General features: G+C 51.5%; 8 protein-coding genes across 8 annotated transcripts; 4 read left to right on the plus strand and 4 right to left on the minus strand.

The window, feature by feature from the left end:
- Positions 1-82: 82 nt before the first annotated feature.
- Positions 83-2010, minus strand: ASPACDRAFT_1854367 (uncharacterized protein). The gene is made up of 3 exons (XM_020197386.1): positions 1431-2010; positions 1276-1359; positions 83-1207 (listed from the first exon to the last, which is right to left on the minus strand). The coding sequence occupies exons 1-3, from the start codon at positions 1939-1941 to the stop codon at positions 447-449; spliced, it is 1356 nt and encodes a 451-aa protein (XP_020058728.1). The 5' UTR covers positions 1942-2010; the 3' UTR covers positions 83-446.
- A 511-nt stretch (positions 2011-2521) lies between these two features.
- Positions 2522-4143, minus strand: ASPACDRAFT_50957 (FAD-dependent monooxygenase spyC; the record flags this gene model as incomplete). The annotated part of the gene is made up of 4 exons (XM_020202417.1): positions 2522-2983; positions 3056-3426; positions 3574-3770; positions 3845-4143. The coding sequence occupies 4 exons, from the start codon at positions 4141-4143 to the stop codon at positions 2522-2524; spliced, it is 1329 nt and encodes a 442-aa protein (XP_020058729.1).
- A 773-nt stretch (positions 4144-4916) lies between these two features.
- ASPACDRAFT_41215 (uncharacterized protein) lies at positions 4917-5725 on the minus strand (the record flags this gene model as incomplete). The annotated part of the gene is made up of 2 exons (XM_020200912.1): positions 4917-5130; positions 5208-5725. The coding sequence occupies 2 exons, from the start codon at positions 5723-5725 to the stop codon at positions 4917-4919; spliced, it is 732 nt and encodes a 243-aa protein (XP_020058730.1).
- A 756-nt stretch (positions 5726-6481) lies between these two features.
- ASPACDRAFT_58711 (uncharacterized protein) lies at positions 6482-7716 on the plus strand (the record flags this gene model as incomplete). The annotated part of the gene is made up of 4 exons (XM_020203380.1): positions 6482-6811; positions 6902-7254; positions 7342-7655; positions 7697-7716. 4 exons carry the CDS (start codon positions 6482-6484, stop codon positions 7714-7716), a joined length of 1017 nt encoding a protein of 338 aa, XP_020058731.1.
- A 1490-nt stretch (positions 7717-9206) lies between these two features.
- ASPACDRAFT_41217 (cytochrome P450) lies at positions 9207-11138 on the plus strand (the record flags this gene model as incomplete). The annotated part of the gene is made up of 5 exons (XM_020200913.1): positions 9207-9600; positions 9699-9881; positions 9957-10288; positions 10359-10785; positions 10843-11138. 5 exons carry the CDS (start codon positions 9207-9209, stop codon positions 11136-11138), a joined length of 1632 nt encoding a protein of 543 aa, XP_020058732.1.
- A 476-nt stretch (positions 11139-11614) lies between these two features.
- Positions 11615-13888, plus strand: abd1 (mRNA (guanine-N7)-methyltransferase). Its single transcript, XM_020195886.1, has 3 exons — positions 11615-11686; positions 11933-13542; positions 13608-13888. Exons 2-3 carry the CDS (start codon positions 12095-12097, stop codon positions 13834-13836), a joined length of 1677 nt encoding a protein of 558 aa, XP_020058733.1. The 5' UTR covers positions 11615-11686; positions 11933-12094; the 3' UTR covers positions 13837-13888.
- A 1250-nt stretch (positions 13889-15138) lies between these two features.
- Positions 15139-19142, plus strand: ASPACDRAFT_58714 (SUMO ligase MMS21; the record flags this gene model as incomplete). The annotated part of the gene is made up of 2 exons (XM_020203381.1): positions 15139-15848; positions 15908-19142. The coding sequence occupies 2 exons, from the start codon at positions 15139-15141 to the stop codon at positions 19140-19142; spliced, it is 3945 nt and encodes a 1314-aa protein (XP_020058734.1).
- A 52-nt stretch (positions 19143-19194) lies between these two features.
- Positions 19195-20508, minus strand: ASPACDRAFT_76771 (putative mitochondrial dicarboxylate carrier protein). Its single transcript, XM_020204785.1, has 2 exons — positions 19693-20508; positions 19195-19625 (listed from the first exon to the last, which is right to left on the minus strand). The coding sequence occupies exons 1-2, from the start codon at positions 20484-20486 to the stop codon at positions 19577-19579; spliced, it is 843 nt and encodes a 280-aa protein (XP_020058735.1). The 5' UTR covers positions 20487-20508; the 3' UTR covers positions 19195-19576.
- Positions 20509-22708: the final 2200 nt, after the last annotated feature.

Genomic DNA, 22708 nt, shown 5'->3' on the forward strand with positions numbered 1-22708 from the left:
TTTTTAAGACACTACCAAGTATAAACATTCTACAAGGTCCAGCACAAGGCCACATTTCAGATTGATATGAGAATAACTCGTCGAAAAGTATCTCTTTGTCACTCGGGCCACATCATTGAACCTGGTTGTCACGGTATATTTAAATAATGATAACACAAGCCGTTTCGTAGCATCACATGCTCCCACCCATCAGTTATCGCTCTGCTGTAGAAAAGAGAAATTGCTAGGGAATCGCTTGCATCTTGTGCCAGCATCAAACGCATTGTTCCCTGCCTATATCATGATGGTTTTCTCGCTCTGCCCATAATGAAACAATATGTCACTGGTAACCATAAAGATTAAAAGACCTATACATACAAATGCCGTAAACGCCACGCTGCATAAAAGATGTAATAGATGGGTTGATACATAAGAAAAAGAGAATGGTATAAAGCGGAGTAATCGAGTTACTTAGAAACGGACTTTTTCCTGGGAGACTTGACGTTCAGCACTTGTCGCATGCGCCGAAGTTTGGCCCACCATTCGCGATCGCGAGCCTTTTTGGCCTCTGGGTTGCTGTCGTCCACTACCAGCTCGTCCGTCGAAGGAGCCTCAGATGGCGCACGACTTGAAACAGAAACGGTCGACCGAACATGGCGGCGATGCCGTACCTGGAGCGCCTGGCTCAAGAGCTGCCACCCGCATCGAAGGTTCTCCGGCTTCTCGGACGCACGTCCGGTCCCGCTCTGTGCGGTTCCGTTGACCCATGGGCAATATTCCATGTGTTCGATAATCACATCAAGCGAATCGTAAAGAGCGGCAGTCCCGTTGGCCTTCGGTTTGTACATCCACAGACCCAACCGTCGGAAACACACACTGCAGCCCGCCAGGCCAGCTGTCCCATCTGGGACACTATCCCAGCCGAACAAGGCAAGCGCAAAAGCGGTTTTGTTGATTGCTAACTCGCTGGAGGCGATTGTCTGGTCCGAGTCCTGGCCATTCTCGGTCTCCTGAGGGGTGTCTGATCCGATGTCTTCGTGGGGCTTTTCGTTGCCTCCAAAATCCGTTGGAAGAGTGCCGATGATCGCGTCTAAATCAAGCGACTCTGGGGTCTGAATAGTGGTGTACTCCGGTAATTGATCTGCCATCTTCACCAGGTTGGAATAGCGCGTGCACAGTCCGGAGGTTGCCACATCTGGGTTAGACAATGGCAACCGATGGATTGTGGCTAGAGCAATTGGGTCAGTTTGAATACAGATCAGAGACAAGCAAGGAGAAACTAATGCACAATCATACCATCGCACCCTTTATTCCTCCAGGGACAATTCTCACCATGCCCTGTGACGATCTGTCCCACATACTCCTCCACCAGCCTTGTACCTGCAAATCACGCCCAATCAGCCCCTGTAAGAAAGAAAAGAGATATACGTAAAGGTGAGATGCCAACTCACGGACTTGCTTCCTTTCCTGCACCTTCTCCGCATCGAAACCGTCCAGCTCGTCCAGCTCGTCCGGCAGTTTGACAACGACCGAGCCACCGCACCCGCCCACGCACACCACACGCGCTACATCGTTACAGATCCAGCCGCGCTTGGCCCATTCCACCTCATTAATCGCCGCCGGTTTGGGTGCCCACCGATCCACGCGACGGAAGGTTTCCAATCGCTCCAGGAAGCGCTCACGGTCCCATGGAACAAAGCTGGGGCGCGACGGTGTTGTGGAGTTGTTCGAGGCTCGTGAAGTCGGGCGCGGTGTGCTCAGAAGAGAGCTACGAGCGAATGGAAGCTCGCTGAAGTCCAAACGAGCCTTTTTGCTCGAATGCTCGAGGGAGGTACGTTCTCGTGCGGGCGTGGGGGTTCCGGGGATGGCTGACTTGGTGAGTGCGGGTGTCGAGGAGGGCTTCGTCAGGGATTCAAGAACACGGTGGAACTTGCGCTTTTTGGTTTCCACCGCGTAAGACATTTTTCCCGAGCTCGGGGAAGGTGTTAGAGTCGGTGTGTGGGATAAATATATAGGTTTGGGGGAGTCGGGGATTCCTCATGAGAGCTTGGAGAGCATCGGAGCTGATGGCGCTAGTCCCTAACTGGTAGTGGCTGATCTCCGCTGGATTGTTGCCTCAGGCACCTAAGAATAACCGTCCGTTCTTACAGTATTTAGTAGAGCAGGGCATGGTAAGAATTTGATGAAAGTCCAATAGTCTCAGGTCTTCTGTGACTGTGTGCACTTCCATCTGCATGATTGGTAGGGGTTAGCTGAAGTGACATTTCTGAATTATCTCATCAATCTGGGTGGTGTCAAATAGGTTGGATTTAGGCACTCTACTCTTTCCCAAGATATCGCTCAATCCCTCCGAAGAAAAGAGCAATGAACAAGCTTCCGTAAAGTGAGCCTTGTATCAACTAGAACTCTAGCTTTGATTTGCATCTTCTACATCTCTGTCCACCAGCCAGCCCAAGACTCTTTACTGTCGGATGCGAGCCTGTTTGGTGTTTAGCAACAATGACAGGGCAGTACGTTGAACTTAGACCCGAGTGATTTATCTTTATCTTCCTGAGAGCCAATAACAGAACAGTCCCAGCGAGAGTAAGACCATGAACCAGATAAGTTTGTGAATGTGGGCCATTCTTCGGGCTTGCTTTCCCCACGTCTGCCAACCCAGTGCTGCTCGGTTAGGGCATGACAGAAAAGTGATCGTTTCCGCGTCTGCCATGACCTCTGACGCCAAATCGGCTGGCAAGTTCCTTGAGTAAGGTATCAGGTATCGACCACTAAAGGTCCTGTAGAGACCATCCCGAGCCTGGGTGCGACAGACTCCTGCCGATGTCTTGCACATCATCTTCATCCGGCTATACCGAATCTCTGTATATTTCGAAAGAAGATCCTGGATATCCGCATCGGACGGGTTTTGCACACCACGCGCATTGATGAGGTCGTGCAGCAGCGAAGACAAGGTTGCAGCATCTTCAATGGCACAGTTGGCCCCTTGACCAAAGTTGGGTGTCATCTACAGATCATTTATTATTTTAAATTGAGCCCAAAAGAGAACGAAGTGAAGTAAGAGTAGTTGTGAGCATACCTTGTGAACACTGTCGCCCATGAGAACCATACGCTCAAAAAACCAGGTCCTGAACAAGCCTTCCTCTAGTGCAGTCATGGAGTACACTTCTTTATTCTTCCATAGATCCCCCACGCAGACGTCCTTGAAGAACCGCACATGTTTCAACTTGACGATGAGCTTGGCAGCGTCTTTGTCTGAGAATCGTGGAACGTCGGGATAGATATACTTCTGTTGAAGCTTCGTGATGATGAACCAGAATACCCGACCTTTCTTGCCATGTATGGTGAGGATGGATAGATGATCAAAAAGTCCGTTGATCTGTTCATGAACCTCGAGATTCTGGATACGTGACGAGATTCCAAAGACGCAGGAATATTGGACCGTCATAGCTGTAATTTGCATTTGTCAGCGCTGTCACCCACACAGTCGTAGATTCATTGACTAGAGACTGAGACACAGACAAGTTCGTTCACGATTCGAAATCAGCCCTGGCTGAAGCTCATCCGCGAGTCTCCAGATCTCTGATCGGATTCGACTGTGGACGCCATCGGCACCAATGACAAGATTCCCCTCATATATCGAGCCGTCAGCCGCTGTCACGCGAAGGCCTTGATCGACCTTTCGTACTTGAACGACTTTCTTATTGGTGAGGATGTTATGTTTGGCGTGGTATTTTTCGTACAAGATCTGGAGGAACTTTTGACGATCTAGGAAGGCAATGGGGTATCCGAATCTACAAGATTTAGCAGGTGATTCGACGCAGTGTTGTGAGTAGATTTTGTTTGTTCCAAGGCCAGAGGGAAATACCTCTCATGTAGGATTTTGGGATAGACATTGGCGAAGTTGAACCCGTCAGGATAGGTAATATGAGCTTTGTGCGTAGGCTCAATGTACTGCTCGATGGCATCGAAAAGATTTAACTGAGCAAGAATACGGCCTCCATTCGGCATGATACCCACAGAGGCACCCATCTGCGGAGCAATGTCACTGCCCTTCTCAAGGACGACATGCTCGATATTTGCATGTTGTAGACAATGAGCGAGCGTGAGACCCGCGACAGAGCCACCAACGATGATGACCTTGAAGGGGGGCTGTGTCGCAGGCATACTTGGTTGGCAAAGAGGTATGATGAAATGCTAGAGGTAATAGGTTGACTGAAGGAAGGTTGGAAAGAGAAGGTTTTCAGAATTGTTGTGAATGTTACTAGGACCACGGGGAAACACAGCCAGGAGTTTGCCATGGGAACCCTTCCTGGTTGATTACCAGTCACAAAATAACTCGCGTTCAGAAGATCTGATTTCCCCGAGAGATTTTGCCCGGTACGTTGTTTGCGTTGACTGGGGTGTGTCTCTGTGATACTTGATTTGTATTCTCCTGTACACTACCTCAAATGAGTGCCCTCCAATCTACCGCCGCAACGGATCCCATGGTTCAAGTCCAATCTACGGCCGCAACGGATCCCATGGTTGAAAGGAAGAGATTATCACTGACGTTGAATGTGCAATTAATCCTGAATTAACAATTCTTGGATGACTTCAGCATCTATCTCCGCAGTGGTTGTTTCTTTTTCTCTCGGAAAAACATCCTGTCTAGTTCAGCCCAGGCCCAGCCTCGTGCAGTGCAGTACAGCACTGATCCTTGTATGACCCTCTCCACGACCAAGAAACAACTCAAGGACATAGACTTTCTCCGCGGTAATACAAGGAAGGGAAACTAAAATTACACGCCTCGTATGCAACAACCGACAGCAATGTGAGATTCATTACAGGCTTGCCTGTCATCGCAGACCATAAGATCTCTCTATCCCGAGCGATATTTGGCCTCGTGTTCAGCTCTCACGATCCAAGCTCAGATGAAGTCACAGAATAAAGCGCTCAAATTACTTACGCTTATGTTTGTCGTCCAATTGCGATGCCTCCTCCTGCTGTTTGATAAGGAAAAAGCAAAAGCCATAGACCAGCTCGGAGAGAAAGAAGACGGCGACAGCCCAGAGAATAAGCGGACAGTTCAGCCAGGCAAAGGCACCTGGCCAATAAGCCCAGCGAATATAAGCAAAGCCGATAGTGGAGATAGATCCCAGGAACCGCGAGAGCCTGACTTAGCTGTTAGCACACAGGGTCTCTTGTCGGGATAAACATATTATAGACTCGAAAACTATCTGTCGACGCACCATTTTGTGTACGAAGCGCCACGCGTGCTCGCCCGAGTCAGCAACAGAAACACATCGCCAACACTGATGAACATCTGACAGACGACGGCTCCCCACGAGTAAGCCAGACCAGGGCCCAGCTGAGCGGCCAGGGCCAGGTGTCCGCTCAGCCAAAAGAGGGCCATGCCTGCAAAAGCCAGGGCCAAATTTTTCATGACCAGTGGGGAATGGCGCCATTCATTGGAGCCGTTCCTGATGGCGGCATATATGACTGTGATATCGAGAAGCAAACCCAGAAAGAAGGCCACGCGCTCGACCATCCCCTTGGCTGGGTATACTAGGCAATATACAATTTCCCATGCAAAGTTGATCGTAATCCCTGCGATGGTCATGCTGTAGGTCTGGTCTCGGAAGGAGGTGTAGGCCACATTCAGATAGTACGCAAGCCAACCGAAACCCATCCCCGCGATGAATAGGCTGTCAAGCCATTTGAGAGCTTCGTACTCTGCAGGCACTTCCGAATGTTCGAATCCGTCCATTTGAAAAGCTCTGCCATGGAAAAGAAGGAAAGAAGGTAGAAAAAGCAATGGCCCTAGTCCTGGTCCAATACGAACTGCCCTCACTAGCACCATTACTTTGGCACTGCTTATATACATCTGCTCTGAAATAGCAAGTACCAGAGGGTGTCAACGAGGCACAGAGAAGCAGAGGACCCGCTATGCTACTACCCTTCTACGACCTCAGTCTTGCCACGCAAGTACTCCCAAGTTCTCCCGCCCGGAGTAGGACTGGACTTCAAATCTGTCAACCGTGTGACCTAGGATCGTATACGTTTTTCTGCAGGACTCTGCAAGACAGCCAGGGAAGCTTCAGGTCTGGCAAAGTGTTTGCCATGTTGTGCATTAAGCGCATGTACCTATGCCTAACTGACTGATTGACTGACATCCAGCTGATGGGTTGGATCCCAGGTCAGGGAAGTGGCATCAGCGGCAAGCCTGAGGAAACGAGATAGTGTAACTTGTCTCAAGCCCTCGACCACCTTTCATCATATACAGCAGAGAAGGGAAAGGGGCCCGAGGGTCATAAGCAATCCATCTGCAGCTGGTGGGGCATCTTTAAAAGCCATGCCATTACATATATAGATCTGAAGAGAAACCCTTCTTCATTCAAAATCCTAAACTCACCTGCACTGTAACCTGAAGTATTCTTGCCTGGTTGCTTCTTAACTGAAAAGCCCTAACAACCGCGGAAAGGGGCCCCGAAAGGAAGGAAAAACGCACCCAGAACAGCGAATCATGACCGCAATTTCAGATGTTGCTTCCATGTCTCTTCCATGGATGGCAACTATTGGGATTTTCCCTCTTGTTGTCTATGTGCTTCTGGATAGAATGCCTCCTCTGTGGCCGACCTCCAAGAAGGCATATTTAATCGGCCAGAAGAGGCCCGATACAGTGACCTCCTTTGAATGTCCTTATGCTTACATCCGCCAGATCTATGGCAAGTATCACTGGGCACCATTTGTACACAAGCTCTCTCCAACACTCAAGACCGACGATCCAGCCAAATACAAAATGGTCAACGAGATTATGGATGCAATTCACTTGTGCTTGATGCTGGTGGATGATGTGTGTAGTTTCCTAGTTTCCTTTGTTGGCCTGTTTTTTCTGTCTGCAGCTCGGGCAAGTTCACTGATAGCAGACATACGCACACGGTAGATCACCGACAACAGCGACTATCGCAAAGGCAAACCGGCAGCGCACAAGATTTATGGTCCTTCGGAGACCGCCAACCGAGCCTACTACCGGGTGACGCAGATCTTGAACGAGACGGTGCAGCGGTTCCCGAAGCTGGGTCCCTTCTTGATGCAGAATCTGGAGGAGATTCTAGCCGGTCAGGACCTATCGTTGGTGTGGAGGCGAGATGGCTTGAATGTATTTCCGACATTGCACACCGAGCGTGTAGCGGCATATCGGAAAATGGCCTCCCTAAAGACAGGGGCCCTGTTTCGGATGCTAGCTCAGCTAGTGAAGGAAGACACGTCGATGGATGAGACGATGACCACTTTGGCGTACATCTCACCCTTGCCTTTTCCCTCTCTTCTCTGAATTGAAGAGGTGGCCCTCCGAGCGCTAACTATATATAACCCGCTACACAGATGGTGCTCTCAACTTCAGAACGACTGCAAGAACGTCTACTCCTCAGAGTACGCCAAGGCGAAAGGTGCGCTGGCAGAGGACCTGCGCAACCACGAGTACTCGTATCCCATCATCCTGGCTCTTGAAGCCCCCGATGGCCACTGGGTGGCCAGAGCGTTGGAGACAAGCTCCCCCCGAAATATCAGGAAAGCTCTGGCGGTGATTCAGAGCGAGGGGGTGCGGAATGCATGTTTTACAGAACTAAAGCTGGCCAGTGCTTCTGTGCAAGACTGGCTATCCATCTGGGGACGAAACGAGAAGATGAACTTGAAAAGTCAGTAGGGGGTTGTATAGAGTGGGTGATACCTGGTATAGGGTGGTTTAGCTCCAGATAGGGGGTTGCCAGGTGGTAGGAGTGGCTCTCGCGATACATACAGCGGCGTTATGGTATGAACTCAGCATTACATGTCTGTCTCTCCCTGTTCTAAATTTTCTTTCACTCTCTTTATCCTCTACTACACTGTGTCATGGTTGTAATCCGGTAGGTTGGCTCTCTGAGTTTAGTCATAAATCTCCGAGGGTTCACAGCTCGTGCAAAATGGGGGGTGACAATAAGGCTCTTCGGCTCGAGTCACGCCACCATAATTCTCCGATCAATTCTATACATCAGCTTTGACTAGGGATAGCTTTAACTAAGGATTGGGTTTAGCTAGGAAGTATAAGCTGCCTTGTCCTGTCTACAATGTTGGATCCCGTAAGCGGATAGATGCAGTCAAGCAGATAATCTCAAGATGCTCTTTGGACAACCTATATTGTCATGATAATAGTTGACCAGGTCATGAATTTCGATCATTGATTGATTGTTCGTCAGTTGATCTTGCAGTCATAATCAGAATTGAAGGTCACGCTTCTGTCCCAATTTCTTTCTTTTTTTTTGATTTTAATTTATTTATTTATTTTTTCCTGTTCTTGCTTTTTTCCTTGACCAAGACCTACATCTTCCTATTTATCCAACAACATGTTTTTGTTTTCGATTATATTGGCGGTCACCATAGGCTCTATGCTCGGGGCAATTACACGGCCATGCATCCTTGTCAGCCTCTCACAGAGACCTCCTTTTCTCACTCCACTTATTGGGAACCCATTGTCGCAGCTTCCCTCTGTCTAACGTCGAAAGCTGGGTGCTGTGCGACTATTCTCGCAGTTGATGACTCTAGAAGCATGCGTAGTCCTGCATTCCAGACACGCGATATTCCCGGGGCCACCGCGGCCTATCAGCCAGCCTTCGAGGCATCCGTATGCCTTAAATGTCTCTGTGCTCGTATTCCTCGGCGATAGCATGGTAGTCCTCCTGGGTTCAGGTCCTTCAGGTCCTTCATCTGGGCTTCTCGATTCAAGGATTCACTATCACTGCTACACGAGGAGACAATGAACTCTGACATGTTACTCGAAAACGAACAACATTCAACGAGTAGAAATCACGCTCGATCGATGAAGGAGATAGTCAACATCTGACATGCAACGCTGGGCTATTTCCAATGGATGGACGATGATCTCGCTTCAATATGACATTTGCCCCCTCCCCCCCTCGTAGTCATTGTCACATTCCCTCGGAGCCAGGATACCCTTAGCTATCCAGAAAACGCAGTTGAGATCAGCAATTCTCGGGGACCTGGAAGAAAGAACCACTCGCCTCTCAGAAACGAATGAATATCATTAATAGAAACTGAATGAAGAAGCAACAAACCAAACCCACATATATTGTAGTTTGCGTGGGAAGCATGACCTTCTTCTCCCCTCCTCCTCCTCCTCCTCCCCATACTCCTCCTACCCTGGCTCTAATCTAAAAGTTTGCTTTCCTTTCAGTTTGCCTGCATGCATGAACATGGAGCCGATTCAAGTATCAACCTGCATTTTGGCAATCGTCCTGGGAGTGACCGGCCACCTGGGCCTGTTGATCCACTCCGAGTGGGATGTATATGCATTTCCTATTCTGGCTACTCTCGGTCTGGGGCCGGCCGTAGTGCTCTTCCTCCTTGCCGGCGCGAGCTACTCCAATGCATTCTGGCTCACGCTGAACGCCGTCGTGAGCTTTGACGCCTCCTTGTGTTTGTCCATCGCCGTCTACCGGTACTTCTTCCATGCATTGCGGCACTTTCCCGGTCCCCAGCTCGCCAGAATCTCTGCGCTCTGGTCGATCAACGCGGCGGTGGTCGATGCCAAATGGCATCTCCGGGTGCAGGAGCTCCATCGTCAATATGGGACCTTTGTTCGGATTAGTATGTAAATCTTCATCAATATTGTTAGCTTTCTTTATTTTTCTTTGATTTGGGATGGCAAATTACCAAAAGGAGGATTTGATTGACCGGATCACTAGAGCCACGTGAGATCTCCATAGATGACCCAGCAGCCATCAAGGCTATACATGGGCCGGGAACATCGTGCGTCAAGGGCCCGTTCTACGACCTGAATTATCCCAGCCATTCCCTGCAGATGACAAGAGACAAGGCTTTCCATTCAAAGCGGAGGCGGCTTTGGGATCGTGGGTTTACTCCTCGAGGTACGTTCCCTGCATATGTCCACCAGCTGATACTGCCCCCGTCACGACCGATCTGACACTGACACCCCTTGCTAGCACTGGCCGGGTATGAGCCCTTTATCCTCGATCACTGCAGAGTTCTGGTCCAGCTCATCTCCTCTCGAGCCCCGCACAAGCAGGAAGTTAATGAGCTGATCGCCGGGTTCACCTGGGACTCGATGGGCATCCTTGCATTCGGCAAATCGTTTAACATGCTCCAAGGCGCTCCGCCTTCGAACATCCAGCAGATGAAGGATCTTGGTCGAATTGCGAGCGTGTTGCAGTGCGCGAGCTGGATTGCGCAATTGGTGCGGAATTCCCCGGGGCTACGAGTCAAGAACCAGCTTTGGCTGAACTGGTGTAGCGAACAGTTGGAGAAAAGGAAAAAGGTACGTAGCTCTCTCCTTAAGCCGTCCGGGTCATGTGAGCCCAATGAGAGGACCTTGCTGATCGGCGCAGATGGAGCTGAACCATCAGGACCTCTTCAGCTATCTGATCGAGGGGGCTTTGGCCAACTATGAAGGCCAAATGAAGAGCGAAATAGATCAAGACTTAGTCTACGACTCGGAGCTTACAATCACTGCAGGCAGCGATACCACGGCTGCGACGGTTAGTGCGCTGCTGTATCTGTTGGCCCAGCATCCAGACAAGCTCCAGAAGCTGCAGCAGGAGGTGGACTCTTGTGTCTCTGCCGGCGAGGCAATCACCCATGCTGCGCTCGCAGGCAAGCCATGGCTGGAAAGCTGCATTAATGAGGGTCTTCGCATGTATCCAAGCGTGGCGAGCGGTGTCCCCCGCGAGACTGGCCCTGAAGGGCTCATGGTTGCCGGAGTCTACATCCCTCCAAGGACAATCGTCTCTACACCTACTTACGCTATCCACCGAGGTTCGAGTCTCCCATTATCTAAGATAGACTTTGTAAGCACAAGCTGACGATCCACAGATCCACGAAACTTCGTCGACCCGGATAGCTTCGTCCCCGAGCGGTGGTCAAGCAAGCCGGAGATGGTCCTCTGCAAGGAAGCATTCAAACCTTTCTCATCCGGAAAATATGCCTGCGCGGGGAAGCAATTTGCGATGATGGAGATGCGACTTGTCGTGGCCACCATTGTGAAGAATTTCGACCTCGAGTTTCCCCCCGGAGAGGGACAAGAGCCACTAGAGAAAGTCGGCCACGGGGTATTGGATTGTTTCACGGCGCATATTCCGGACTATCATCTGATCTTCCGTCCCAGGTAGACAAATTCGAAGTCCTGGTGATAGTAGTAATAGTAGTAGTTAGCAGCAGGTTAGAAGCTGTTTGTGAGTAAGCATTCCAGTTGATAGAATTGAAATACATCGCAACTCTTTCAGCAGCACCCGCTGCGATTGTCCGGATGCGGCCAAAGAGAAACACGGTTGGGGCTAGCCTCCAACCAGGGAAACCACAAGCAGCACGAATTCAGGGAGAATAAAAGGACGTCGAGACCCCCTAGATCGGGCTTGAATGCCCCTTCCACGTCATCTTTCATCAGGGGAGTTTCTTGTGTACTGTTGTCACCATGACCACGGATGAAGCAACACACGAGGGTGGGCGAGGCAGCATCAGCATGTATGATCCGGCACGGGATCGCTGGGAAGAGAAGGCGGAAGTTGTTCCGCCGGCCTCGTCTTCTCCATCTCCCCCAAACCGTCCTCGTTCAACCATCACTCCTTCACCACCACCACAACAACAACAACAACAACAACAACAAGAACAACAACAACAACAAGAACAACAACAAAAAAGACACTCACCCTCTTCTGCTGTACGTGTTGTGAACCCCAGTATTCCAATGCCCCAGAAACAATACTACTGCAGGAACCTCTTCCCGGTGGAGTCTGCGGTTAGCGAGTGGTGGCGTCGGAGGCGGTGATTCCCCGACATGGGCGGCTGGCTTTGTTTGCTTGCTTGCTGCACTTGCGGTGAAATCTCTGTTTTTCACCACTTCGTTGGGACTGAAAATAGGACAACTTAACCTAATTCTCTACCATTACTCACTGCCACTCAATAGATCACAGATGAGCCACAATTGAAGTCTCCGATCTCACTGATTCCGGCCCCTCTCTCTCCAACTCTCCCTTCCAGGCCACCCGACAAACCCGCTCCTCGCAACCTCACATCAACCTCAACCCGACAAAAGCCCCCATCCAAACCACCAGGTCCATCTACCAAAATGGGCGATTATTCGTACTCCGAGCCCGTCCGCTCTCCCTCGCCCAGCGGCCACCACGGACGGGAAAGCCATGACCCCTACAAGCGCAAATACCCCGAGGAGGAGCCCGCCTCGACAACGACAACGACAGATCAACAATACCGGCCCATCTCCAAACGCAAGCGCGTGGAGGAGCGCCACCAGAAACTCCGCAAGCGCGGCCGCACCCCTCCATCGGCCTACTCGCGTCGCGATCGGGACGACGAGCCCGCCGGCGGCTCTAACCGCAACCGCAACGCCCACAATCGATCCCCCTCGCCTCCCATGCCGCCGCGGTCGCCGACCCCGGAAGCCCAGTCGCGCCCGCGCAAGCGGCCCGGCGGTGGCGCGCGGATGGGCCTGGTGGACCGGGAAACCCTCCGGCGGCGACAGGAGGAGCGCGAGCGCACGGAGCAGGAGGAGGCGATCCGCAACTCGCAGATCCGGGGCGTGACGGACCTTGTGCGGCAGCATTACAACGCCGTGCCGCAGCGGGGCCGCGAGTGGCGCAAGACGGAGAGTAAGATCAAGGGCCTGCGCAGCTTCAACAATTGGGTCAAGAGCACGCTTATCCAGAAGTTCTCGCCGGATGAGGAGTTTGTGTCCCGCGCGATCGGGACCAAGGACTGGGCCGACGGCACGGGCCCGCCGCCGGTCGAGCAGAAGAAGCTCCTGGTGATCGATCTGGGTTGCGGGAAGGGTGGTGATCTGGGCAAGTGGCAGCTGGCGCCGCAACCTGTGGATCTGTACGTGGGTCTGGACCCGGCTGAAGTCTCCATCGTGCAGGCGCGCGAGCGATACAGCCAGATGCGGTCGGGACGCGGAGGTCCGCGCGGTGGTCGCGGGGGTGGTGGCGGTGGTGGCGGCCGGGGCCCGAGTTTCCATGCGGAGTTCGCGCCGAAGGATTGCTTTGGCGAGTGGTTGGGGGATATCGACATTGTGCAGCGGGTTGGGATTGATCCCAATGTGGGACCTGGGGGCTCGCTGATGAGCTCGCGCTGGGGCGGAGGTGGCTTCGACGTGGTCGCTTCGATGTTCGCGATCCACTATGCATTTGAGAGCGAGGAGAAGGCCCGGCAGATGCTGCGCAATGTGGCCGGCTGTCTGAAGAAGGGCGGCCGGTTCATGGGTGTCTGCCCGAACTCGGATGTCATCAGTGCCAAGGTGGCCGAGTGCCATGCTAAGCGCAAGGCGCGCGAGGAGGCGGCGGCGGCGTCGAAGAACGAAGAAGCCGAGCCCGAGGACGGAGAAGTCGAGGAGGACACCACCAAGGTCGAATGGGGCAACTCTATCTACCGCGTGCGGTTCCCCGGGGATACGCCCGAAGATGGCATTTTCCGGCCGCCGTTCGGCTGGAGGTACAACTACTTCATGCAGGAGGCTGTGGAGGAGGTGCCGGAATACGTGGTGCCCTGGGAAGCATTCCGAGCGTACGTGTTTTACTTGTTCTTCGTTCTGGTCTATCGGTACGAACATGGCTAACGATGTGAGATAGCTTGACGGAGGAGTACAATCTGGAGTTGCAATATCGCAAGCCGTTCCTGGAAGTGTGGCGCGATGAGAAGGATGATGCCGAGTTGGGGCCTCTGAGTGAGCGCATGGGTGTGCGTGATCGCAATACTGGGCAACTCAGCATGACGGCGGAGGAGCAAGAGGCAGTCAGTAAGTACAACATCTCTTTGGGCGAAATCGGTTATATAAGCCAAGCTAACGAGATGCTATAGGTTTCTACCACGCTTTCTGTTTCTACAAGGTCTAGTTGGATGAAGGGTTTAGCTCTAGCTTGGTACTTCGCTATCACTATCTATATTGCTGGCAATACAACTAGCTACAGTTCACTCAATCAATGCATATAGTTTTTAGACTATCATACTTCAAGCAATGTAGCCAGGGGTAGAACAGTAGTATTAAACTAAAATGTGTAAATCATCCTCACTTCTACCAAGTACAGCAGATACTGAGAGGTGCCACGGCCAAAACTCGGCTCTGGTAAACTGTTCTTTCTTGCCTGACCGCCCTAAACTGGCAGAATAGTGGTAAGAACATCCGGAGAAAACTCGGCGAAGAAACTGGTTAATATCCCACCGCCTTGGTAAGCACATGACCGGCAGAATGCCAGCAACCTCGCGAGTAAAATCCAGGCCCTCATATATGAACAGTTCCAGAAAATCAAGCTGCAAAACTGTTCTCTTTATCCGACCGCCATAAACCGGCAGAAAAGTGGTAAAACCAGCCGGCCAAAACTCGGCGAGGAAACTGGTAAAGCTCCCACCGCCTTGCGAGGCACATGACCGGCAGAACGCCAGCAACCTCGCAAGAGAAATTCAGGCACCAACACATGCACAGGTCCGGAAAATCAGGCATCAAAACTGTTCAATTCTGGCGGTGGCAGAAAATCAGGTCCCTAACCCACTTGACCACCGCGCGCCCCACCGATAACCCCCTCCCCCGATAAATTGATAAGCGCCGATAAGGTACTCGATAGAAGTGTAAATCAGCTATAACCCGAACCATACTAGCGTGACCGCGTCGCGTCTTGCTTTCTTTGCTCTCGGAGTTTCTTTCATCTTGCAAGCGACAGCGCAGCAGTCTATGTAATAGGGTCAGGTAAGTAAGACAGGGTCGGTAAGTCTACTAACGTAACAGGTTTCTTTTGACTTAGTGTTGTGGGTGAGGGTTTATAGTTTCTTTGACTTGATCGAGTCCACGAAGTGAACAAAGAGCGCCCTCACGCACTGCTCCCCCCGCCTCCACCACACCAGGCCAGACCAGACCGAAACCACACAGCACGTACGGAGCCCCTCCTTTCTGATCAACAAACTATCTTGTTGGCAAAACAAGTCGGATCTCTTGGGGTTTCCTCCGGCTACACTCCCCACTTACTCTTCATAACAGAGCCTAACATCAAACACATTCTCTACACCAGAGAGCGATATCAGAATCAACATCAACAGCCACTACAACAACAGCAGCAGCCTCTACAGCCCTAATTTAACTTACTTGCTGCAAGTGCAAGTCCTCCCAATATGCCCCTCCGCCGCCGAAACGAACCCGCACCCACCTCCTCATCTTCCACATCAACAACAGCCTCCTCTACAATCCCCCAACCACCACCGTACCAGCCCCCGACGATCTCCAACCCTAAAGCCGACCAACTGACCCTCCACGCGACCTCACACGCCGCCCTCCTCAGCCTCCTGACCAGCCAACCCCTCCGGAACCTGAAGACGCACCTCCAGCATGCGCAGGAAAAATTGACCGAGGCGGCCGGGGATATCAACGAACGGTTGACGGATGCAGAGGAGCGGGTGCGGCGGAAGAAGGAGCGAAATGCTGAGGGAGGGGATGATGATAATGATGAGGAGGAGGTAGCCGCGCTCAAAGAAAAGGTGGAAGCGACAACTGCCAAGTTGGATCAGAAGATGCGGGGTGCGATTGATGCGGAGGTGAAACTGGAGGGGCTGAGTGAGTTGCTACGGGGTTTGGATGGCAATGTGAATGTGGTGGATGGCGCGGTGGCTACTAGGAGTCGATCGACAAGAAGTAGTCGGCGGAGTAGGAGGGATGAAGATGGGGATGAGGAGATGGAGGATGCTGGTGCTCGTGACGATGACGAGGAGGAGGGGGAGGGAGGTGATGACGATGAAGAGATTGCCGGACCGACGTTGGTGGGCAAGATAGAGGAGAGTGTCACCGCGACGAAGGACAAGTGGAGTGGGTTGTCGCTTACCCAGAAGTATGTCAATGCTGCTTCCCTTTTCATTGAGACAGGATGAGAGACTGACAAGGCCATAGATACTCCACCAACAACGCTTACATCGGATTCTATCGCATCATTCACGAAGCCAAACACCCGGGTGATGATATCCCCCCACTCCCGCATGCCTCGACCTGGTTCGCCCACCTCGAAGAAGGGGCCGACAAGAAACCCACAACTTCGGCTACCAGCAGCAGAGGCGTGGCGACAAGCGCAGTATCGGGAGTGTCGGCTACCATGGGGGCATCCTCCTCTCGCCACGCCAAAAATCCTTCCGCTGAAGAAGGCGATGACGAAGATGCTTCAGACGAAGACATCGCTATTTCCCGTGAACGCATTTCTCTCAAGTGCCCCCTTACTCTCCTCCCCTTCCAGGATCCGGTCACCAGCACCAAATGTCCGCACAGCTTCGAGCGCGAGGCCATTACCGCAATGATTGCGCAGAGCCGCACCACCGCCCCGGACCCGAGGCACGCTTCATCCAGTGGGCACACGGGCCGACGTGCGCGTCGCGTGCACTGTGTCAAGTGTCCGGTGTGTGAGGTGGTTTTGACCGAGTTTGATCTACGAAGTGATCCCGTTCTTCTGCGCAGGTTGAAGAGAGCTGAGGCTGCTCAAAGGCGGGAGCAGGAAGAACTGGAGGAGGAAGAGTATGATCAAGGAGGTGTGGGTGGGCGGAGGAAGAGAAGTAGGAAAAATGGGATCACGGTGGCTAGTGATGATGATGATGATGGCGACACAGCTACCTCACGAAGAGTGGCGTCTCAGCAAGACCAGATCAGAATCAAACAGGAACGCGGTGTCTCCGTCGCTGCTGTTGTGGACCTGGAGGCGGATGAAAACGTGGAAAATGAAGATGAGGAAGACGAAGAATTTGAGGACGAAGGAAATGGGCACGCAGGAGATGATGATGGGGAGGAGGACGAGGATCAGGACCAGGAGGTAAGGGCAGGGGAGAACGACGAAAACGACGAAAATGAAAATGCAATTCAAGTGGCTGATGACATATCACAAGGCGAGGTAAATGAAGATCAAGAGCTGGAAGAGCAAAGCGAAGAGGGGGGTGCTGATGAGGGAAGTCAGGAGGTAAGAGACGAAGAAGGCCACGAAGGAGCAGAGTTTGAAGAGACAATGCAGGTGGCTGATGAAATATTTCAAGATGAGGTAGTTGAATTTCAGGAGCAGGAAAGCAAAGAGGATGAGATGGAGGTTGAGGAAGAAGGACAGGAGGTAAGAGAGGGAGATGAAGAAGTCGAAGAATCGGTGCAGAATGCTGATAACACAATTCAGCATGAGACAAATGAGACTCAAGGGCATGAGGGGCAAGTGGATGAAGAAGATGAGGAGGAGCCAGGGCAAGAGGAAAAGGAATCACAGGAAACACATGGAGAAGAAAGGCAGGAAGATGCGGAAAATGTGGATCAGGCAATGCAATATGTCGAAGCTGAATCAGCTGAACAACAAGAATATCAGGTTGTCCATCAAGAAGAGAAAAAAATAGAAATCCATGATATTGACACTGCGGTTAAACAAGATGACCAGAGTGTTCATGCTCAACCACTTGAACAAGAAGATGAGGAAGATGTCCTCAAAGAAGAAGGCGAACCGCATCAACATGTCAACACCAGAGCTATCGAACAAGAAGTTCTGCAAGAAGAAGTTATGAAGGAGGAGAGTGAGGACAATGCTGTCGAACGATCGGAGAACGAAGACCAGGTACATGATGGGGGAGAAGAAGATGAGAGTGAGCTCGCGGACGCTGAATCAGATGACCAGAATGACCAGGGAACGATAGAATATGGGGATAAAAGGCAGTGCGTTGACACTGGTTCAGTTAGGCCGAAGAACGCGGGCGTCGAAGAGGAGAAAGAGAGTCAAGAAGCTGCGGATGAACCAACTAGACAAGAACAAGATGAGGAGGAGGACGGTAGCAGGAGCGAGACGAAACAAGGCGTTGGCGATGCTCTGGTCAAGCCAAATGTCCAGGCAGATGCAGAGCAGGAAGATGAGGCACTTGCTGATGCTCAACCTCAACTTGTTGAAGAGCAAATCCAGGAAAATATCAATGAGGAAGCGGAGGCCATTGAAGAAGACGAGGAAGTGGTGCAGACAAAAGAGAAAAATGTCCAGAACGAAGAGCAAGAAAACAATGGAAGTCGTCAACTGTATGCTGATTTTATTGAGCATAAAGCTCAGGATCAAGATGTGAATCAGCAACTCGCGCATGGACAAATTGATCAAACAAGCATAAGAGAGACAAACAAGGAAGAAGACCATGAATCCGAAAGCAGGGATGTGGTGGATGAGAAGAGAGAGGACCAGGAACAGAGTCAACATGCTGAGGCTGAGTCAGACAAGCAAGAAGACCAGGGTGGTTCAGAGAAAGTGGAGGGAGATGATGGTCTGCACGTCGGTGCTGAGTCAGTAGAGCGAGCTGAGCAAGAAAACGAAGAGCAGAATCAAGATCAAGATGTTGTTGAGGAGGAACCTGTCGCGCCAGGAGATCAGGATGATTTGGAAGAAGATGGAAATGAGCTCACCGCAGATGGTGCAGTGCTTGACGATGCAGAGCAAGGAGGCGGAGATGAAGATGTCAATCCCAATATCGTTGAAGATGATATCGCTAAGCCTCAAGACCTAGAAGATGAGAACATGAGAGAAGAAGAAGAAGAAGAAGAAGAAGAAAAAGAATCAATCAGCTTCGTCAATGCTGGGCCGATGGCCGATGAGGTTGTAGTCCAGGCGGAACGGGAAGGAGCAAACGAGGGAGAAGAAGGAGGCAAGCACATGGGTAATGAAAACTTGGATAACAAAGCAGAGGAAGAGGAGATGAACACCTTGCCAAAGACCGGCGGAGAAGAGGTTGCCAACAATGATGATCTATTCAAAGAAGGAGATCAAGAACAGGTGCAATCGGTGCTTTCAAAGGAAGCAGAGGGGTATATGGATGTTGAAGTGGAGGAAGATGGCCCAGAATACCGGAAAATTGATCCAGATTACGTGTATGAAAGATTGGAAGGAGAAGACACAGATGATCCAGACGAGGGAAGGGAAGGAGAAGAACTAGGATACGCGGACCCGGACGTAGACGCAGACGACTCAGACGAGGAAAGGGAAGGAGAAGAAGCAGGATATGCGGACCAGGACCTGGACCAGGACCTGGACGCAGAAGACTCAGAAAATATAGACTACGAGGCGCTCGGATACGAAGACGAAGACGAAGAGCAAGACTCTATCCCAGACGATGAGATAGATTTTAAGGTCGACTACTAAGAGGCCTGTTTATGGGTGGGTATCTTTGTTATTATCGGTGTTTACTCATGATCATATTCTGCAATACCCTTGTGCTCGGTCCCTTAAGCACGCCCTGGGATATATAACTAGTAAGAAATACACAGAAAAAGCTCAGTCAAATAAGAAACTCCACCCAGGGTACTGGCCATGAAGAAAGAGTGTAGTCAACAGCCGTCACACATCATCGCATCTGTGCCAGACAGCATGCAACCCTCGTGACTGTTCTGTCGATCAGCCCGTCAGCCCGATCGGGTGTGGCTTGCCGATCGGGCATTGAGTGGGAATGCAGTGTGGGCGAAACAGAATGATCTGTTCGACGCGGCATTTTCTTGAATCATGCCTAAATATGGATAAAAAGAGAAAACACGAAAAAAAGAAATTAAGAAACCACGTCAGAAATCAATCCGAACACACTACTTGGTGATGAGGTTGAGATAGTCGGCGACAATCAGTGTAACCATGCTGGTGGATCCGCGGGGTTAGTGACAGCACTACACGATAAGAAAGCCTTGGGGGTGGGGAAACTAACGCATGAGGAGCGATCCGCACATAGTAGGTGCCGAAGCCGCGGTAGAATCGCAGCCAGCCCTCCTCTTGCGCCACCTTGCGCGCGCAGTCCAGTAGGCCCTTGTACGGCAGCTTGCCGGTCAAGGGATCCTTCTGCTGCTTCTGCAGACGAGTCTTGATAAAGTCAAATGGCAACGAGAGGAAGCTGGCGAAGAAACCGGCGATCGCAGAGGCGGCAAAGGTCTGGCTCTGGGCCGACAAATTGGTGTGGGCCTTCAATTGAGCCTTAGACTCCGCAAAGAAGGTCAATTGACCGACGTTGAGGGCCATCGCGCGCACAACGGTCGGCAAGGCACCGGCCCACAGGGCTGGAACACCTTCCGACTTGGAGATGCGGACAAGCGCGTCCAGCGCCGAGCGGTAGTTGGCCCGCGCTGCGGGAGGCTTGAGGCCGTCCGATTGCATACGGACCAGGGCCAAATCGGCTGGGTTGCCAATCATGGCTGCAATACCACCAGCAGTCAACCCAGCCCCCGCGCGTTCGGCAAAGGTGACCTTACGGTTAGCAGCCTCTGCGCGCTTGTTGAGCATTTTGCTGAAGGTGTCAAAGAAACCCAGGCGGGCGGTGGTGTAGACAGCTTGACGAAGGAGACCAGCAGATAGACCCGTGTAAAGATCGAGTACCTTGCCAGACGCGATGATGTCGCGAGCTACGCCAAAGGCCGAGGGTCGAGGTCCGGTGCGGACACCCTCGCCGGCTAATTGCAAACGGACTTTGATCATGTCAATGGGCTGAATGACGACAGTAGCGGTCATGCCAGCAAGACCGCCATTGACGAAGGGAAGCGCCGCACGAGTGTAGGGGTGATGAAGGAAGTCCATGGCGGGCTGGGGTTCTTTGGCGGCGGCAACAGCTGGGGTTGTGGTGGTGGTTGTAGTAGAAGCCATGTTGAGGGAGTAATCAGGGTTCACTCCAGACCTATTGGTTATTGTCAGTATCTAGGATCAATGGTCAATGCTAAAAAAAAATGCTGCTCCGATTGAAAGAAATGTTGAGACGACAGGCAGGGAATGAATATAAAGCTAAGACAACACGAGGAAAAGCGGGGTGGGGAAACAAAGAAGCTTGGAATCAAAGTATGGAGGAGGCTATGCCCCAGGCCAAAACAGTTGGGCCTGGCCAGGCACTTTCCACAAGACCATCCGGGGATCTTCCAAGAGGGAAAAGCCGAAGCTACTTACCGTGGATGAGAGAAGGCGATGCAGAAGCAAAAGGAGGGGGTGCGAAGGAGCTTAAGGTGGAGGAGGAGGAGGCAAATATTTTATTTAAGACTTGGATGGAAAAAAGCTCCTGGTCAGATGATGGATGAGGAGGAGGAGGAGGAGGAGGAAAATGTCGCGGGGAAAGACGGACAGGGAGCAGGGAGGGTGAGTTTTAAGCAAAGTGGGTAGAAGGAGAAAAGATGATCAAGCCTGGCAAGCACTGCCAGGCCGAGGAGGTAACTACCACCACCTCACCATTGATGGATGGCTGGTTGAATGTGGTACAGAGAGTCTGGTACAGTCACAGTGATTGATGGGTCATACTCGGGCATCGGAACCTACAGTACAGTGCTGGTGGAGATTTACGGGGTGGTAGTTTTAGTCGTATTTCTCTTCGAATAGGCATCTCCATAATAATATGATTGTTATTAAATACCTGATTTGCATATGGTCCAGTATCCACCAAGTAGTATGTACAGTAGTAAGTACAAGTACAGTACTTTGGACTAAGCAGCTACTGCATGATGCCCGCCAGCTGGAAAATGCGGGGGAGCGTGGCAACGTCATGTTACTATCGTCTTTTTCCTTTTTCTTTTTCACGTTACCACCTTCATCCTTAATTTTGATTGTATTGTTTCATACTGTATCACACACCGAGCAATATAACATCTATAGATAGAAAGAACGATAGGGACCGTTTTCCTCCACTCTTCAGCCAACCTACCCTGCCCTGTACTGTACATGCTATAGAGGATCATCTCTCAACTCTCATACTTGCAGGTGTCCACCCACCGAGTGGGGAACTCAGCTCCTCCCCACCTCCAGTAATCGGCTACTAAACCACATCCAGCACCTAACGAGAACCCCCCGGAAACCCCGGCCAGGCCCGAGGTTAGACTCCATACATCTGGATCTCTTGGCTCGACATGACATCCCAAGCATCAGCGCTGATCAATATTCTTCCGCATCTTCCGCTGCTCCCCCCTCTCCCGCCCTGCTTTCCCGCATCCTCATCATCATCTCTCAAACCAACAACCAAGTGCATTGGAGAGAAATCACACCTCCCCATCCATCTGATACTGCCGATAATCGGACTGATTATTACCTGAACATCACTTCGCCTTTCGACATCCCAACAAGTTCCCTTCACCGAAGAACCAATCAGTATGGAACGGGATGGAATCCGGAGAAGGTTTCCTCCGGGTATTAGTTTGGTGTTGACATCACGGGCGAAAGAACTACCTAAGCCAGGATCAAGTCACTACGATAGTAAAGGGATTAGTTGTACTCCGTAGGTAGCAGTGATATCGTCCGAACAGAGACGCGAGAACATAGAGTAGCGTATAAACCAATGAAGACACACCTACATCCTCACCAACTACTAGTATCCGCTGTACTGTACTGTACTGTACATCTCCCCGATCTTCCTCCACCATATCCGGTATGTGGTACCCACACCAAGCAAGCTGCCGGACTTCTATCCTTACCTATCACTCGAGGTACGCAGGAGGAGTACCTATCACACTCGGTATCCCGGGCCGGGAGATAGTGAGCCGCTGGGCGGATCTCGGTAATTTCTTTCGGGCGGGAGGAGAGTAGTAGGCTCTCGCTACATGATTCTTCTGTTAATCGCTCGGCTATGCTACCAAACAATCCTTAAGGCTAGGAGGACAGTCGTCCGGAATGCCCAGTCGCTATCTCTAAACCAATCCCCTGGCGGCGATTGATCATGCCGCGCACTGACCATATCCTTTCGACGCTGTTAGCTCGCTCCA

The sequence above is a fragment of the Aspergillus aculeatus genome, assembly GCF_001890905.1.
Source record: "Aspergillus aculeatus ATCC 16872 unplaced genomic scaffold ASPACscaffold_4, whole genome shotgun sequence".
Taxonomy (NCBI): Eukaryota; Fungi; Ascomycota; class Eurotiomycetes; order Eurotiales; family Aspergillaceae; genus Aspergillus; species Aspergillus aculeatus.